The sequence below is a fragment of the Athene noctua genome, chromosome 7 (assembly GCF_965140245.1).
Source record: "Athene noctua chromosome 7, bAthNoc1.hap1.1, whole genome shotgun sequence".
NCBI lineage: Eukaryota > Metazoa > Chordata > Aves > Strigiformes > Strigidae > Athene > Athene noctua.
This window is the reverse complement of record NC_134043.1, coordinates 28,637,193-28,651,124: the sequence shown is the minus strand read 5'-3', so window position 1 is coordinate 28,651,124 and position 13,932 is coordinate 28,637,193. Positions and strand designations below refer to the sequence as shown.

Genomic DNA, 13,932 nt, shown 5'->3' with positions numbered 1-13,932 from the left:
TAGGGAAATTCTCGCCTTTTCTGAGAACAGCTGGGTGTTTATGGAGTCAGGTGAGGTAGAGAGACAAAACATATGGAGTTGAAATGACAGATAATTATCTTTAGTTCTCCCTAGGTTTGTTGTGCTCATGCTATGTTCAAGGTGCTTTTGAGGATGAGAAGTGCTGAAGTATTATCTCATAGTTCACATTTTAAAATTTTCATTGCTTTCTCCCCCTCTTCTTCTAACTCTGTTGAGAAATGCAGTATCTAAGCTGGATACATGATGAAACAGTTTTATTCTCCCCAGTGTTGATGAATCCAACATCACAACATAAAAAGGGTAAGGAGCCACACAAGCTGTTACCTCTGCTCAAGGTGAGTTTCTGCAGTTTGGATAAAAAGGAAAAAAGTGGGTCACTACAGCAAGCAATAAAAGGTGGTAACAAAGGCAGGTCATACACAGTAAATGAACTTCTCTGTGCAACAGCATCAGTGTCTGTTTCCTGCTCAGAAGCAGGAACAGTGTTAACAGCTTGCAGCCAAAGCAAAGTAAGTCCAGAGGGATTTCTGTGATAGAAATGTTCTTTGTGAATCTCCATGTAACACTTTGTTTTAGCTTCTGTAATTAGTAAGTACTCTGGCCGTTCTACAACAGTATTTGGCATTTTGTTCTTTCTGGTGATCCATGGGGAGAATTTAGACTAGGGAATTAGCACTTAACAGAATAAGTATTTCACCTTTTTGATGATTTGATCCATCATGCTTCGATAGTGCTGTAAAACCCATCTGTATTTTTGCTTGGGCTCTTCCTGTTTCAGGTGGGAACAGATGGCCCAAGCATACTTTCAGCCGTTGAATTCTGTGGTGGCTATGCTGTGAATCCCCATATACAAACCCCTAGTAAGACGTTGTCTTTAAACAGTGTGCTAATTAATACTGTGTGGCGCAAAGCTTAGCTAAACCAAACTTGTTCCTAAAAAAGGATTTTATGGCCAGTAGTGGTAATGCTGTCAGGCCATGACAGTTCCCTTAGCATTAAAATTTCACTAGTTATGGTGAAATGAGACTAAGTTAAATAAAAAAACAAATTAAAAAACCCCACAAAGCCAACTTTATAAGAAAATTAATATATTGGTTAACTTCACAGCTGCACTGTCAATTCTGCCTTCACCAGTAAAAAGCCCCTCTTACGCTCTCACGGGTCCTGGGATAGAAAGTGATTTACTGCCAACCACTGAAATGAATCCTATAGTACCTGGCTTTCTGCTCATTGGAGGCTGCAAGCTTCAGAAATCCCTGTAGTTCTTCAGGCACCATTTGTCTTAAATCTGCTCTCTTGCTTTATACTTTTTTTGTTAAAGGATCACAAGGTTTATTCGTGTGTGTATTCTGTACAGTCTTTGCTCTCAGAACAATAGAAAATGATTTCATATCTATGTGAACTTCCATTTCTCAGTAATACAAGTGCTTGTTGTATTTTGATTCCTGCATAGGTAACAACACTGGTGGTCTGAATGCTGATCCTGAAAATGTGGGCTTTTACTTCACTGAACATAGAAACTCATATAGCTCTTTGGCCAGGATCCATAGTAACACCTTTTCTGTTCTTCACAAATACCCACCTCTATTTAGTCCAAAACTGATGTTACATACTTTCTGTGAATTAGGAAAGACAGCAAATTCTGTGCAGTTTGGTAAATTCTCACTGAAATCTCTCCAGTGGAAACAGACCTGATTTTGCTGGAATACAGTAAGTATTAGTGCATTTTCTATCATTTGGTATAATTACTGTAGGTCTGGAATACTTGCATGTGTATTCTCAGACCAAGAATGCAGGAATGCTGGGAAGTGTGAATTATTGCCGGTGGAGGAGTTCTTGTCTTTGGAAAATATTGATCATCTTTGCCCAGGTAGACTAAAAACTTCCGGACACATTCAGAGAGCATCTCTGACTTATGCTTGGGGTGCCAAATTTCTTACTTGAGGTATGGGGGGATTTGTTACATTTGAGTGGCTCCAAAAATCTGTCTGCTCTCCAGGTTTACTATACATAATTGGACCAGGCAGGAGGGTTTGTTCCCCGACTCTGCAGTTACTTTTTTAAGGGATGGTTGAGCTCCCATTATGTACTACTTTCTCTTCTTGAGAGTTATCAGCCAGACTGGTTTCACACTGTGGTGACTAAGGACCTTACTACAGGTATAAAAAAACAGAATCAAGATTCATCTTTGGTACTTCAATAATGTTGATGCATGACCATACTGCTACTGCCTGCCCCTGAAAACTCTGTTCTTCTGAAATAGGATGATAGTACAGCAGCAGTTTAGCTCCCCCTCAGGATTTGCTGCAAGTCTTTGATATGTTTCAGGATCACTGGGATGAGTTATGTCTTTGGGCTGAACACATATGTGGTAGAAGCCAACAGGACGGTGGTCCCTCCTGACTTAAATAAAAGGTCCCTGGTGTATGCTGTTCTAGGAAGTTTCTCTCATGGATGGTGAACTTGCATTCCACACTGTTGGGTCTAGGTTGAGTGAGGAAATAACTTTTCGTGTCAGTTTGGCACAGCAAAACTACAAACTGAAATAGCCTCCAGTAGTTTAAACTCTTAACTGCTTTTTACTGTCAGCTTAAGGTAGGCATCATCTGATAACAGATCTGAAATGACAGGGGAAGTGGGGAGATGTGTATGAAATTACAGGTGTTATGGCTTTAGTTAAGACTTAGTTTTGTGTAGTTATCATTTTGTGATCCTAGTAACATTTACTGTCTAAGGTTCTTCAGCCGATTTGCTACTTAGGTAATAGTTGAACCAACTGGATAACCAAGCTGAGAAGGAAAGAAAGAGCAATGAAGTACATGGCAGCTGCCTGTTCTTAAGTCATTAATCACTAGCGTGCAGTACGTACTGTCAAGACAGAGCTGTTAGATGCTGCAGTGTAAAGTTAAGCCCCTAAGTGAAAACTCATGCAAATGCAGATGCGTATATGTCAAGGTAACAAGAGATTTAAGGTAAATAAAGCTATCTCCATCACAGACAGAAGGGTTGCTCTGAGGCCAGGCTGCAGGCTGGTAAAATCCAGTTCTGTTCCCTCTCCTGCCAGTGCCTCTTGGCAGAATAACTTGTTGGAATTGATTAACCTTCCCATGCTGCAGGACCCTACAGAGTAGCAGTACCTGTCTCACTGTGACTGGAGAGAAAAGTGCATCTGGGGCTTCTCACTCCTGCCCTTGCAAAAGCTACGGAAGTACTTTTGCTGAGCTTTTTTGGTGATTATCCACTTACATGTCCTAGCGTACTGACTGCATGCTGGGAACAGGTTCCTATGTGCATTATTCCCTCCATTTGGTTTCCAAGGGGAAAAAAGCTGGGAGCTGGGGAAGTGGAGGGACCCCAGTACGTGGCACCAGGCTCTTAGTCTGGATGCTCGGAGATGACGCTTCAAATTTACATTGAATATAAATTGAACAGTTTAGAGACACCCCTGATTACCAGGAAGTAGCACTGTGAGCTTTTGACCATCAACAGAAACTCAAAACACCTCCTGGTGTTTTTAATGGTTGTGTTTTCAACAGCAGATCTTTAATTACAACACATACTTGTTTTGTCTTGGGCCTTTTGAAGAGTATGGCCTTTGTTCTTTCCCTCTGCTGCTCTAGAATTGCTTATGGATTAGAAGCTTCTGCTCTCCAGAGCTGGATGTATTTTCTCTTCGCATGCTCATTGACTGCAGTGCAAAGTAAAAATAGGATCATGGGGGAGTGCTTGAGCTGGTGGGGTGGTGACATCTGTCCAAAATGGGTGATTAAAAGGATGTAGAAGGTTCTTCAGCAGCACACCAGATAGCTCTGCCTTCTGCAAGGAGAGTGGACAGGGAACAATCTGGCTCTCCACTGTGAATATTAAAGCAAAAGAAATTACTCTGACAAAGTGAATAGTTTTAAGTCAGAAGAAAACCAGATAACTTTACACTGATGAGTGTCAAACAAAAAGTTAAGGAACTGAGAGTAAGATTTTTGTGGGTCAAAATATCAGTTGTAAAATCCTCTGTTGTACTCGCCAGTGCTTCAACAACCTTGCAGTAAATTAGATTAATAGGTGTTGATTTTAGAACCATTTAATTATCTTCTAATACATTAAAATCTAATTATTTATTCCCACAAGCATTTTCTTATACTCCTGGCTTTTTAATAGCGCTGTTGATTGCATGAATTAGCTGCAGTATTGTTACCAGTTTCTGCAGTACATTGGCAGCAGGTGGGACAGAAGCATTGCTGTTCTCTCTTACAGATAACCTGCAACTGATAGTTCCTGTGCCCTGCTGCAATTATGCCCACCTTCATTATTAATTGGTGAGTAATCTTGCCGTTACTTTCTCCTGTGCATTATCTCTTCCTCTGTGTCCTCCCTTAAAAGGAAAGCATGACACAGATAAAAAAGGTGGGGCTTTGCAAGCTGAAGTATATCAAAACCTTCCTCTTTGATTAATGATTTCAGAAGGCTTGCTGGGGCATATTCTGGAGACTTTGGTAAGTGTTCCACAGTGGTATGTGATTAGTCGTTGATTTTTCTGTACTTAAGAGTATATACTTTTAATATGCTGAAACTGAGGTAGCTGTGCATCTGAAGTTTGGCAACATCCTTTCCTTTTTGAGAGCTTTCACATAAAGCCTGTGAAATTCACATAAATTGCTAGAATTGTGTTAACACAAATAGTGGTTATGTTTATCTGAAAGCTTTCTGAGAATGGAAATTGGTCTTGCTTTTTCAGTTGCAGTCGAGTTTTCTTAAAGTCTTTACTGAAGTCTCTTTAGAACTAGTTATTTTGTCACTTCTTATTTTTTTAGTCACATCCAAACTGAAGATTTATTTTGAATATGCTCCTTCAAGTACTGTGGAAGTCATAGTATTAGTCTTATACTTTAGAGGATTATTTTGGTGTTTATCTAATGGTCATTACTCTCAAAATGTGTTAGTTCAAAAAAGTTATGCTTTAATGCGCCAGTCAGTGCTTTAAAAATGTCTTCCTATCTATTTAATGAGTTGGAAATACAATAGAAAATGAACTGTGCCTGTTATGTAGACTGCAGCTGTGTCGCATCTTTTTACGATTGCTGTGTTATTTCTAACATTCATGGGGTTAATGAGCTTCACTCACATACATCAGCTAAGCATTCTGGTATCAGTGCAGCTCTTCAGAATTTAAATTTAAAAATAATTCCAGGATTTTCAGGGTTCCTTTGCAGTCTTGCTAACTATTTTCAGTTTGTTTGCAGCATGTTTATTCTTATCAATTATTTACAAAAGCAGTGAGGCAAACTTGAAATCCTTTAGTGTTTTGAATGAATAATTTAATGCCCTTGTTTCCTTTTAATATTCTCTCTGTACAGTTATGTTCATAGTCACTTTTCTCATGTTAACTTATTAAACAAATCAACAAGTAAAGTAAAACTCTGTCAATAAATAAATAAATGTATTCCCCCTCCCCGTGGAACTTTTGTCTTGAATTAATAGCTTTAAAAACATATTTACACCAAACATCAATCTTATGAAATTGCTTTCTGGGTTATTAGGAAATATGTCTCCCAATACACAGCTGCCAGTCTTAGTTAAAGAAGTGATATGGTGGAGGGTGTGTGTGGGGTTTTTTGTTTTATACAATCTGGTATTTTTAGGCACGATGCTCTCTCAGCTATCTCTTGGTTGTTACCAAAGTTAGCACTTCAAAAGGGCAGGATGATTGCTTTGTGGCTGTAGCCATCTAAATTCCTCTGGCACTGTGTCTTTCTAAAGAGGAACTAGTTCTAGAGCTTTGATAACTGCTTCTCTGCTTCTAGCTCATGCCTGGAAGCCATCCTTGCTCTAGGTAAAATGTGCAAAGCTTGTGTCCTGCCTGGGGAGGGATCCTAAAATGTTTGGGGTGCTGAGTGAAACCTGTCATAACCCCAACACCGAGGTCAGCTGTTGCCCTGTAGCTTGCTTGCCCTGTTTGGAAATGCAGTGTGAGAGCTACCAGTCCTTTGCTGGTGGAATTCTTGTTTACCAGGACCTCTTGATATGCTCCAAAGTCAGGGTCATATAGGGAAGGGGGCTGTTACATGCAGGACCCTGGACTGATTTGGCATTTGCAGGGTTTGTGAAAATCCAGGCAGGCCTATAGGTGGACAATGGATGGCTGCATACTTAGGAAAGGTAAAGCCAAGCTTATGTTTGCCCAGACTATAAAGCCAGAACCACTGTGTTTGGTCTTGCATCTGTTAGCAAACAAGTGATGCTAGCCAAGTACCTGAATGATTCACAGGCCCTTCCTTGGGTCTTGCTTCATAGGTGCCCAGCAGAAGGCTCCAGTGGCCCTGAAATGGTCTTGGGAAAGTAATGAGCAGAAATAGTAGCTTGGCTGCTCTTGGTAAGCTTCTAGTGCTTTGTATTCCTTTAATGGAGACCTTCCCATTGGGCCAGTGGAGACAGGAGGTCACTAGTGCAGGACACAGATGACACTCTGGGGGTTCATGTATTTGCAGATCCTTTGAGCACCAGCACAGCCCCTCTGTCTGCCCAGCACCACTGCCCAGATAGTTAAGAAATAATTTATTAATAGGAGAGACTGCAGTGATCAGGCACAGGGCTCAACCAGACAAGCCACTGGCCCATTTCACATGCAAAGGGCCCCTTTTATACCCCTTTCTGCCTGTTCCTCCTTTGTTCCTCCCTGTCTGCCTTCCCCTCCTCAGCTGGCAGGATTCCACTGCCCCCCTCCATCATTTTTGAACCTCAAGTTTGCATTCTTACCAGCTGCAAAGTCCCAGTTTGCATTGTTTCCTGCTAAACGCATCAATTACTGTGACTGACAAGGCATTTTTTTCTCGTCTTTTGTTTCCGCAATGCTTGTGTGCCAAGTTTGAGCCTCTGTATATTTTGTGTACGGCTTCTGTCTTTTCCTTAGTTATCTCATTTGACAAACCTGCCCTATAAGATAACCTCGCTAGAATAAACTTTCCCACGTTCCACATACCCTTATCAATTAGTGTGGTTGACCAGGTTTGAGTCTCATCACTCCTTCCCTTATTGTCTGTCAGACAGGTTTTCCTCTCTGCATGTTCTAGTTTATGGCTTACTCCTTTTCTTATCCCCTTTTGCACTGAAAAGGCCCTTGAGCAGATACCCTCAAAGGAAGATATATTCTCTCCTTCCACAGATCTTTGCAGTTCCTGGGCAAATAAAGGCATGCTTCTCTTCTGGAGATCTGAATCAGGGCATGACCAGACTGGTGGCCTCAGTGGAGGTCAGTTTGTTCTAGTGTTTTGCTGTTATGAGCTGTTTTAGTTAGTTTGCTATAAAGTCTTTTCCTGAATCCAGTGAAAAGCTTGCCAGACTTCTGTCCTTGCTCTGAAGATGGGAAGTACTAGAGTAATCAGTGTAAAGGAGATTATGAACTTCAAAGGAGTGTGTTCCGTTTTCTTCAGATTCTACTTGAGAAACAGCATGACATCTTTCTGTAGTGCTGCAAGAAGAAATAAATTGGTCTGTCTGAAATGTTGAGCAAGTGTGTATAGCCTGATATTTATCAGCAGCTGTAAAGAGTTCCCATGTGGAAGGCTTAGGCCAGCACAACTGTAGCTCTTAATGGCACGTGTTTTGAGAAGTCCCTTTTGGCTTGGTGTTTCAAAGTTGAAATTTGAGGGAGAGATTGTGATGGGAGATGAAGAGACATGAAGACATTATACACCATTGGGTTTTGAAGGAAAGGGTTTTTTTGTTTTTATTTCTTGGGGCTGAGAATCCTAGATACCACTGGTGGAGATCTGGTCAAAAAAGATCATATAACCATGGGATCATAGAATTATTTAGGTTGGAAAACACCCTTAAGATCATTGAGCCCAACTGTTAACCCAGCACTGCCAAGTTCACTACTAAGCCATGTCCCTAAGCACCACATCTACATGTCTTCTAAATACCTCTAGGAATGAGACTCTACCACTTCCCTGGGCAGCCTGTTCCAATGCATGACAGCCCTTTCAGTGAAGACATTTTTTCCTAATACCTAAACAAAACCTCCACTGGTGCAAACTGAGGCCATTTCTTCTTGTCCTACTGCTTGTTACTTGGGAGAAGGGACCTTCTTTCAGGTAGTTGTAAAGGGTGATGAGGTCTCCCCTCAGCCTCCTCCAGACTAAACCCCCCCAGTTCCCTCAGCCGCTCCCATCAGATCTGTGCTCCAGACCCTGCACCAGCTTCATTGCCCTTCTCTGGACGCACTCAAGTATCTCAGTGTCTGTCTTGTAGTGAGGGGCCCAAAACTGAACCCAGTCATCGAGGTGCGGCCTCACCAGTGCTGAGTACAAGGGTAAGATCGCTTTTCCTGTCCCAGCCACACTAGTGCTGATACGAGCCAGGATGCCATTGGCCTTCTTTGCCATCTGGGCACACTGCTGGCTCTCATTCAGCCGGCTGTCAATCAACACCCCCAGGTCCTTTTCCACTAGGCAGCTTTCCAGCCACTCTGCCCCAAGTCTGCAGTGTTGAGGGGGGTTGTTGGGACCCACGTGCAGGACCCAGCACTGAGCCTTGTTCAACCTCATACAGCTCGTCTCAGCCTGCCCAGATCCCTCTGTAGAACCTACATGCCCTCAAGCACATCAACACTCCCACCCAACTTGGTGTCGTCTGCAAACTTACTGAGGGTGCACTTGATCCCCTCATCCAGCTCACTGATAAAGATGTTAAACAGGAGTGGTCTCAGTACTGAGCCCTGGGGAAACACCACTCGTGACCAGACGCCCGCTGGATTCAGCTCCATTCACACCACTCCTTGGGCCTGGCCATACAGCCATGATGAAATGCGCTTTCCAGACTTTTGCCTCTTCTTGGGTTTAAATCATTCCTATTGCATACAGAAGGTGGGTGGGAGGAATAGGGTTTTTTCTGTGCTCTTTCATCACTTAACAGTGATAAAGAGTGCCCCGAGTAAACTGTTTTCACACTTGCTAGTTTTTGGATCTCAAAACCATGTATTTATGCAGGGATGCTTCATCAGAGCTGGACAATGCGTGTTCTGGTGTCTGGGAGGGATGTTTTTTGCCATACAGTCGCAGTATCACTTGAGAGGCCAGCCCAGTGTGCAGAGTGAGAGGAAAAAGCAGGAAATAAAACACTGTTGGAAGGAATACTAGAATTCGAGCTCACCATGTTAGCTGGCTGGCAGACTTCCTTTCAGGAAAACACCTTTTCCAGTATTATTTTGCAAAGTAACATAAAGGGAATTGGTTTGCTGTTAGCATAAATAAAATTCTGTTCTGTGCTTTGGTGCAAATGAAGTAATGCTCCTTCAAAGACAGGGAGGTGTGTCTGCTTCCAAGGGTAACTTGTGAACTTTGGAATCAAATACACTTTAAATCCACTCACTCTTCAGATTGCACATGTTGACTCTCCTTGATATGGGAGTGGACAGAGACCTGAGGGATCAGTGCTCAGGTGCTGCATCTACTCTAAGCTTCTGACGTGCTGCCAGACCAACTTTTTTTTACACTGCAGTTCATTTTCTCTGCGATGAAAATGTTTCTTCTTAACATCTCCCTTTAATTTGTAAATACCCTGGATTAGGGACTGCTCATTTTATATATAAATGCTGAATAGCGCAAGTCCTGCACATGACCATGAAAGAAGGGCAGGGAAAGAGACTTAAGATATGGCAAAGAATTGAAGGGGATGGCATACAAGGTATGTTCCTTTCTCAAAGCATGTTGGGTTGGAGTTCTTTTTTGGAGTGGGGAAAGAAAGAGGAAAGTCTCTTTGTGGTATGAAGTAAGAGAAAATATTTTATCTGGATGCTAGTTTCACATTTTAGGAATCAATATACTTCCTAATGCTTTATGCTGGACTCAAATAACGTCTCCCTTGCTTTCCTAGGGTGCTAAGTGTCCTTGCTGGTTTTTATCTAGTGAAAGAAATGACCATTGCGCTTTCATCTACACCATGCTCTTTCAGGTTTCTATGGGCACCATGCGACACCGAAGAAATGGCAATTTTGAGAGTTCCAGACTCCTCTATTCCAGCATGTCTCGCAGCATAGACGTGTCCTGCAGTGATGCTGTGAGTATCTGGTACATCCTTGGTAAGCTTGGGGGTTGTCTTGGGGGTGGGCCATAGTGGCTAGGAATTGGGTCATGTCAGGAGAAGGACGATTGATTTGTCAGTTTTTCCTTTATGGAGAAGTTTTCCTCGCCAGTGGCCCTCCAAGCAGTAGTGGTGCTTTGTTGACATGGTGAAAATCTACGGATGTATTGCATTCCTTTTGTTCCCTGTAACTCTTTATTCTACGGTTTTAGTCACTTCTGGTTTTAAATCCTTTTTCACTTTTCAGTTAAAGACACTGTCTTTATAAAGAAGAACCCCAACCTCTTCAGCAACTTGATGGCAAAGGCAGACAACATATAATTATGTTAAACATCCCTTTCAAGCCTCAATGTTTTGCTGATCACAGCGATTGGCAGATTTTTTGCTTTTGATGGGCTTGCAAGAGGCCTAATGACTAGCTCTTAGGTCTTTAGCAAGTGGTTCCCCCTCCCTTTTTTTTTTTTTTTTTTTTTTGTGGCTTTTACTGCCTAATTATGTTCTTCTCCATTTTCTTTGTTTTGGATATTATACTTTTTATGCTTTTCTACTTAGAATAATTTTCTTTTAACTGCGGTTTAACCAGAATTGTTCTAAACTGTAGTTGTATGTCTTCCCGTTTCATCCCAAACTAAATCTTGATTTGCAAACCTCAGCTGTGCTTAGAAACGAAACCTTTATCAGCAAGTGAGTTTTTTTTTTTACTTTCCTGTCTTGCAGAAGCAGATTAGGAATGAATTTCCCAAATTGGTAAGGTTCCCCTGGTTTGTGGAGTTTCAAGGTTAATATGAGAGTTAATGGTTAAACGAGCTGGAGAGACTTTGCATTCCACTGAGCTCACATAAAGCATGACTAAGTTGTTCATGTCTCCTGCTGGGGTCTTTTTGTGTTGAATTAAAATAGCCCCTACCCAAGAGGACGTTAAGGGTGGGGTTTTTTTTTCTTTTTTTCTTTTCTTTTTTTTTTTTTTCAAATATTTATGAAGAAACAGTGTTTGCCATAGTCTTAAGAAGTATCTAGACCACTTAACCACTGTTTGAAAAACACTTATCAGTGCTGTAAGTTTCTAGGAAACAGGGCAAGGCATGCAAATGGAAATGCTCTATAGTCTGCAGGTAAAAGTAAGACATTTTCTATGTGGGTCTTTTGGATTAAAAGCTGAAATTAAAGTACACTGTCTAGCAACTCTTAGGGCATCAATTTGTTTTGCTTTTCCAAGATTTTTTTTTTTTTTGAGGGAAAAGCCATACGTTTTGCATCTGTAGTTTATATTGTGCTTGACAGATAAAAAAATATTGATATCACATGTTTTTTGGAATACCTGTTTTTGATTTTTAGTAGTATTTTTGTGTCCTGTCAACTCCCATCAGTGCTTTCTAGTTGCTCTTCACCATCCACTTTGAGAAAGGAGACCTGTGTATTTGTACTAGTTTTCTGTGTTTAAACTATGCTGACTATTTCTGAGGTTTCTTCTATGAGTTACCAGAAGTAAACTTTTTTTTCAAAATTATTTTCAAGGATTTGGTCAACTTCATCCAAGAAAACTTTAAGAAGAGAGAATGTGTCTTTTTTACAAAAGACACCAAGTCAATGTAAGCAGACATTTTTCTCTTGTTTTATAGGTGTGGGGGGCTGGGAGCTGAGGGTATTTCTGCTAAGCCATGTGACAGGGTTTGGGCGGGGCGCAAATTTTTTGGGTTTTTGTTAAGAGTCTGAATCTAGCAGTGGAAGCTCACCTCAGTCCCGTTTGTACAACTCCCTTCGTTGTCACTGTTTGTTTGGCTTGTTTGTGTATGCCTGGAGTGTTCTGCAGTTGTGGTCAAAAAAACTGGAAGTTTGGTGTTTGGACAGACACCCTGAAGTGCTTCTCCTAGCTCTAGACCAGTGCTCTCCAAACTATTTTGATCGGAAACTCCATCAGTAAAAGATTTTTGAGCATACCCCAAATATATATTTGTTTATATACATCTACTCCTGTAGTAATGATGTGTACATTCGAAAACCTACACCAAAAAAGCAATTAAAAAAGGATGAGATAAAGATGGAAAACCCACTATTTTTTTTTTTTTTTACGCTTATATAATGTACCCCCCACTTTGGAGACCACTGCACTAGGCTGTCTGGAGTTCGTGTAAAAGCTGTAAATATATCATTTTGAATTACTCCATAAGTAAAGTAACTTGATGCAAAACTAGGGGCGTGACCTTCATGCTAACTCTGTCAGCATGCCTTCCAGCAGCTCTGTTAAAGGGCTTTAATATCAAATTCCCTACCTGAAGCATAATTGTGGCACTATATAGGTTTGGGATGCAGTACCAGCACTGGTATTGGTGTATAACAATGTATTAGAGGTTTGCATAATTGAAATTTTCCTTTTAAACCCAAATCACAAATTCCATCCACAAGCTTTTACAACACAGAGTCACTAGGTTTTGCTCAGACTGATACTCTCTTAAGACATATTATACTTGCTCTGTTTGGAGGCACAAGGATCTATGCAATGCAAGTTTGAGGGCCATAGCATTGCTTTTGGTTTTTTGGGTGTTTCTTTGTAATTTTAGGAGAAAAGTGATCAAACTAATGCAGCTGCAGATGTCTTAAGACAGAGCTCTGAGGTCTCTCAGTAATCCCACTCTCCTCTGAAGCTGTGAGAAAAAATGCCTTGGAGAGGGAGGGAAATTAGTCTCATTTCAGAAAGTCTGACTTAGGGTCCTCTTCTGGCATCTAAAATGGGATGTCTGGCAAAGGACCAGCAAAGGATGGGAGAGCTTCTCTTCCTACAAGCCCACTGGGAAAGGATTGCAAGTCATACTTATCTATTTTTAAGGTAGGCTTGTTTTATTTGCAAGTTACAGCCGAGTAGAAGAAACCATACACATTTTCTCCTCTTTCAAGTCATGCTGTGACTTACCTTGACAACAATCTTCACAATTACTCAATCTCATGTTTGCAGTCTGTAACCTAAATTTAAAGGTCTCTGTAAGGACACAAATTAATGTTCTCATCTTAATCCTTTTGGGCCAGTGCATTCCCCCCCCCCCCCCCCCCCCCGGTATATTGCCAAATTGCACAGTGCTCTTAATAGCATTGTTCCTCTTGCTTTTCCTCCCCACCTACTTTTTTGTAACCACACTGGGGAAGTGTTTACCTCATGTTGCTTGTTAATTTAAGAGTGTAGGGGCCACCCTTGCTCCCTCCTACTGCTGTTGATGTTGCTTACTGCACTTGGCTGACTGCAGCTCTCAGTCAATCCTTTCTTTCATAAGCAATGACCCCTTCCCTATGCCCTCTGAGGAAGCAGGGATATAGGATTGTGCTGCAGTTTTTCTTAGGAAGAGAGTTCTTACTTTCCCAACTAGTCCAAAGTGCAGATTTTTCCTCCTGTGATGCAGTTTCAGTGTTGGTGAGGAGGGTATTGGGAGTGACTGCACGCCATGCTGTACAGCAGAGAGGGATGGGTGGGTGGGAAAATGTGCTAGGAACACAGCAAATTGACTGCAAAATCTGATCAAAGACCAGACATCCACCCCTCTGGAGGTGAATGTCTTGGGTGTGCTTAGACACCAGTTAGGCCCTGGAGCTGCATGGAAAATGATTACACTTAGTAATTGTCTTCATGAACTCTTCATATCTGATTGAAAGCACAAAAAGGGAAAGAAACCATTTGTATGCATCAGCAGCAGATGAGGTCACTTCTGGTGGTGTCTGATACCAAGTTCTGGTTCATTTTCTTCATTTCTGTGCACAGTGGTAGGGTTTCAAATTAAGCTGCTGGTGACGGGCCCCTCACTCCAAAAAGGCCATTGAATGACTTGAGCGTGTCCAGAGAAGGGCAACGGA

The 13,932-nt window shown here is 41.5% G+C and overlaps 1 protein-coding gene across 1 annotated transcript in view; it reads left to right on the top strand.

Annotated features, from left to right (window-relative positions):
- Positions 1-4,469: 4,469 nt before the first annotated feature.
- TRPM8 (transient receptor potential cation channel subfamily M member 8) overlaps positions 4,470-13,932 on the top strand; it is a 52,739-nt gene continuing 43,276 nt past the window's right edge. Inside the window, exons 1-3 of the mRNA XM_074910271.1 lie at positions 4,470-4,511; positions 9,967-10,071; positions 11,611-11,684. Of these exons, the coding sequence (XP_074766372.1) occupies positions 4,470-4,511; positions 9,967-10,071; positions 11,611-11,684 (221 nt within the window). The remainder of the gene's footprint in view (positions 4,512-9,966; positions 10,072-11,610; positions 11,685-13,932) is intronic.